Below are 4,535 nucleotides of genomic sequence, written 5' to 3'. Positions count from 1 at the left end.
CGAACACATTTTTCACAACATGAAATTGTTCCTACGAATGGATTAATACTGATTTATAAAGCATTAAGTAATAATAAAGCCGCCAAGTATAAAGAACGCCTTAGGTCACAGGTCACCTAGCCGCCATCAAGATGTCATGAAAAATGGTTAATGTTTTGTTTAAACTCAGAGTTATATCGGGTGGCGCCAGAAAAAACACTTCAACTTCAAGTGCTGAGAAATTAAGTTTGGGGTTTTTTTAGAGTCCGCAGAGCGCCCGAGTGCTCGGAGCTAAAAATATTTCAACTTCCAGCTAAGCGGCGCAGCACTTCAAAAGGGACTTTCAGCATAGTCTCATAGCAACAGCAGGAGCTGCAACTGGAAAGCATGTCCCACATGAACCAGTTCAGCTGAACTTAACTCTCACTGCATCTGCACATCAAACGGTTGTCCTCTATTGTGGCCCCGAACGCTTTCAGAACAGAATACGAAGCCCGAAGCTGCCAAATGTTCTCTTCTTGTTCTTGTTTTTTTTATTTAAAGTCTGATTTAAATCTCAGACTTTTGTTTGGCGGAAGGCGGTGAAGTCGTGCTGATATGAGATGCAAAATACAAGTTCTGCTCTTTTTTAAAGTAGAAGATGGTAAATTCATGCTGATATGGGAAATAAAAATAGATTTTTAAATAATAATAAAATAATAAAAAACAATCTTCAGTGATGCATTAAATAAATCTAGGAATTATTTGTGAGCAAACAAGTGGATATACAGTACGTATTTACACATAGCATTTTGGTACAGTATATAATTCTTTATATACTTAATACCAAAAAAATGACCAAACACTTTCTTTCTTTATATTGTGTCATGCCATCTCTGAGTGCCCCGAAGTGAAAAGAGCCCCCTCATCTCAAATCTTAATACTAACCAGGTAAAACATGTCAACAACAGAAAGTTATCAGAAAATAAGACAAAGAAAATTACAATCATTCTGTACACGACGAGGCTGCAGTACAAAAGAGTTCACCCTGTTTGTGTGCACTGTACACTCCATTGCATCAACGGTACAGTAAACAGACGAATTGCTTGCCTTAACATAGAAAAGTGAAGAAAACAAGAAGAAGAGAAGCATCCATCTCTGCGGATGCAAGAGATATTCAAAAGCAGATCAATCGATACGGTCGTCATTAACTGGAACCCTGCAGCATCCGCCCACTCCTGACCCGTTAATGACCCATTACTCACACACAGGAACACACACACACACACACGCCACCGCACTGTTGAGCCCATATCCACCACTTTTCTAAATAAGGTAAAGGTATAAAGATGAAGGGTGTCGACGGTGTGTGTGTGTGTGTGTCTTTGGAGGGAGATAGTGATCTGCAGGTTGGGGTGGAAACAGTAGATGGGCAGTTTACTATAATCGATGAAAGATCGTGGGAAAACATACTGCCAAAGAGAAACAAAGAAGAAAGAACAACAACGTTGTCTTCCATCTCCAATTTAATTCTATATATTTAAAGAAATAGTTTGATATTGCGCTTATTGGCTTTCTCGTCAGGATATCAGCACCAATACAGAGCTGTAGCTAGGAGGCGATTAGCTTAGATTAGCTTAGCCGAAAGACTGGAAGCAGGGGCAAATAGTTAGCCTGGCTCTCTTCGAAGTTAAAAAACGTACTTACAAAATACAGCTAAAGCGCACAAATTACTGTAACATGTTTTATCTTGTAAAACGTAAGATACAGCTAAGCTAAGCTAATGGCCTACTGGTTCTAGAGCCACTGTATAGCTCACAGAAATTAAGAGTGGTATCGATCTTCTGATCTAATTCTCGGACAAAATGCGAATAAGTGTATTTCCCAAAATATCAAACTATTCCTTTTAAGATGTCTTAAATGCTAAATACAGTATATTGAACAATTCTTTTGATAAATCTTTGGCAGCTAGCATCCTACAAGCTGCACCAAGTGTTCCCACTATATTCAAAACGGGACAGAAAGTGATAATTTTCACGACCAATTAATCAATTATTTCTTCAAATGTTCATTTAGTAAAGATTTATATTTTCAGAACATAGTGACCATCCCAAGTTTTGAGAGCCCAAGTTGACGTCTTCAAATTAGTTGTGTTGCCCAACTATTAGTCCAAAACGCAATGATGTAGAATTTACAGAAAAGAAGCTGTAAAACAAGTTCATTTTTGTTGTCATCTTTTCATTGCTTAATTGTTTCAGCACAAATTAATTTATCTGCCTTAATAAAGTAACTCACTACCCGTGTTTTTAGTTGAGGCGTGTAATATGATGGCATGAATGAACAATCCGATCCATGTTTTGTCCTTGTTTTTGGACAACAATCCTTTTACTAACTACACGGAGCAACAGTTTGTTCTGAACCGTTTCCCCGATGATTCAGACGGAGCCAGACGTGGATCCTGCACAGTTAATTCCTGCAGCATCAAGAGGACGGAGCGCAGCCAAGTCCGAAACCCTTCGTACTGCAGTACCAGCTGGAGACGCCGCACTTGGAACCGACACCCGGCTCAACAACACGATGAAAACCGATGTACTTCTTCCAACCACAGACTAAACAGGCAATCCAACGGCTGTGATTGTGAGTGAGTGTCACATCGGCCCCGAGCCAAAACATGTCAGCTGGGCAAAAAAAACAACATATCAGCTGGGCAAACACACATTTCTGGAGTAATTCCCAAAGCGTTCTTTCAAAGAAAAAGGAAGGACGGGAAAAGGACGGGAGTTTCGGGGCGGGAAAGAGGAAAGTGAAGGTTTGCATCTTTATTTCCATCTTAATTTCAGTCTCCCAAATAAAAGGAAATGGGACACAATGGCAGACTGTACATGGATCTCCTCCCTGCCCTCTTCTTCTTCATCTCCAATCTTCTTATGTTGCTCTGTAGTTTCCTTGGATGCCCATGATGAGTTTCGTCCCCTCTCCTCAGCAGAGTCCCGTCTTTGAGGAGAGGCGGGGCTCTCAGGGGAAATCCAGGGGGGGGTGGGGGGGTCCGCGGAAGTCCGAGCAGCCTCCCCCCCGCCCTCAGCCGCAGGAGATGACAGTGAAGCGTTTGGAGATGCAGGACATGTTGTGCAGCACGATGCCCAGGAGGAAGAGCAGCACGCACGCCACCAGGATCACCGTGCACACGCCGGACCACGTGGAGCCCTTCCCTCCTCCTCCCCCCACCGGGCCAGTAACTCTCCTCTCGCCCTCGCCTATCTCCATCCCCATCCCCATCCCCATCCCCATCCCCTCCAGACTCATGGCCAGGCCCAGAGGCTGCTGCTCGGGGATGGTCACCACGGTCAACCCCTTCTGCTGGCCGCCAGGCAAGAAACGACATCCAAGCTCCCCGGGGAGGCCCAGCGCCCGCTCCTTGGACATGGGCAGCGGCAGCATGTAGCAGCCGTTGCTGGGGAGGCGGATGAAGACCGGCGTGTGCTCGGAGGCGTGAGGGATGGCGATGACGGTGATGATGTCCGGGTCGTCTGGGAGCTGGGAGACGGACAGGCCCGGCGGGAGCTTAGTGACGCTGCGGCACCAGGGACAACGAATCTCCTTCTGGCTGCTGCGCATCTGGGTCAAACACACCGAGCAGCACGTGTGACGGCAATCCAGGAGTTTGGGCCGCCGACGGGGGCTGTAGTAGTTAAAGCAGATCTGGCACTCCAGAATGGAGTCTTGGGAGAGAGTCTCCATTATTTCTTTTAAAGATGGGTAGGTGGTCTCTTATGCTATTAACTGGCAGACAACAGCAGTTAAAGTAGGTCAAACAGGTCTAGTAGAAAGGTCGCACAACTCCAAGTTGAGAAAACACAACGTCCACAACTTCACAGCGGTGTCACAGCTCTTTGGCAGCAGCTTGGTCATCCATCTGCAACAGAAGAGAATGCATTGTTGAGAAAATGAGTGCGGCAACAGTTAAAACTACCTTCATACTACCTATTTTATGCAAAAAAGGGCAACAAAAATGTTCTGTAGAGATTCACTTTGGTGTTATTTTAGTAAAAAATAAAAAACAAAACACCAAAACCATCATAATATAGTTGCATTCCACACTTCTCTATATTTTTTCTCTCCGACACTACAATCATAACTTTAACCAAAACACCAAAGCTACATTTCCTTTCCTTTCCTCCACAAACAACTGTCCTCACTCTCAGCGACAGCAAAAACAAGCGCACAAACACAAAAATGCATTACAACTAAATCTCAAAGGGCCGTGTAGAAAATGTGGTTTCACTGACATTTGAAAGTGTGTGCACGTACACAAACAGTCGCACACATGCACGAATGAATCAGGGCTTGGAAGACCTCCCCAGCATCTGTTCAGCAAAAATGAGAAGTATGCATGATTTCGTATTTAAAGAGCTAAAACTTGCAGACATGTTCGTCCTTTGACACTTGCATGATGCCAAAACAACATTAGCAGGGAGCTAAGATGCAGCTCTGATTGAGGGTTGGTGCGAGGGTGGAACAATGCAATGATATTATCATGTTCAGCACACATCGTGCATATCAGCCGCCATCTGACTGCG

At 44.3% G+C, this 4,535-nt stretch overlaps 1 protein-coding gene across 1 annotated transcript; it reads right to left on the bottom strand.

Annotated features, from left to right (window-relative positions):
• Nucleotides 1-2,648: 2,648 nt before the first annotated feature.
• On the bottom strand, nt 2,649-3,696 carry rnf152 (ring finger protein 152; the record flags this gene model as incomplete). Its single annotated transcript, XM_079181055.1, has 1 exon — nt 2,649-3,696. One exon carries the CDS (start codon nt 3,694-3,696, stop codon nt 3,037-3,039), a length of 660 nt encoding a protein of 219 aa, XP_079037181.1. The 3' UTR covers nt 2,649-3,036.
• Between the last annotated feature and the right edge of the window lie 839 nt (nt 3,697-4,535).

This window comes from Pholis gunnellus, assembly GCF_910591455.1.
Source record: "Pholis gunnellus genome assembly, chromosome: 20".
Taxonomy (NCBI): Eukaryota; Metazoa; Chordata; class Actinopteri; order Perciformes; family Pholidae; genus Pholis; species Pholis gunnellus.
The sequence above is the reverse complement of the archived record's forward strand: the minus strand, read 5'-3'. Positions and strand labels throughout refer to the sequence as shown.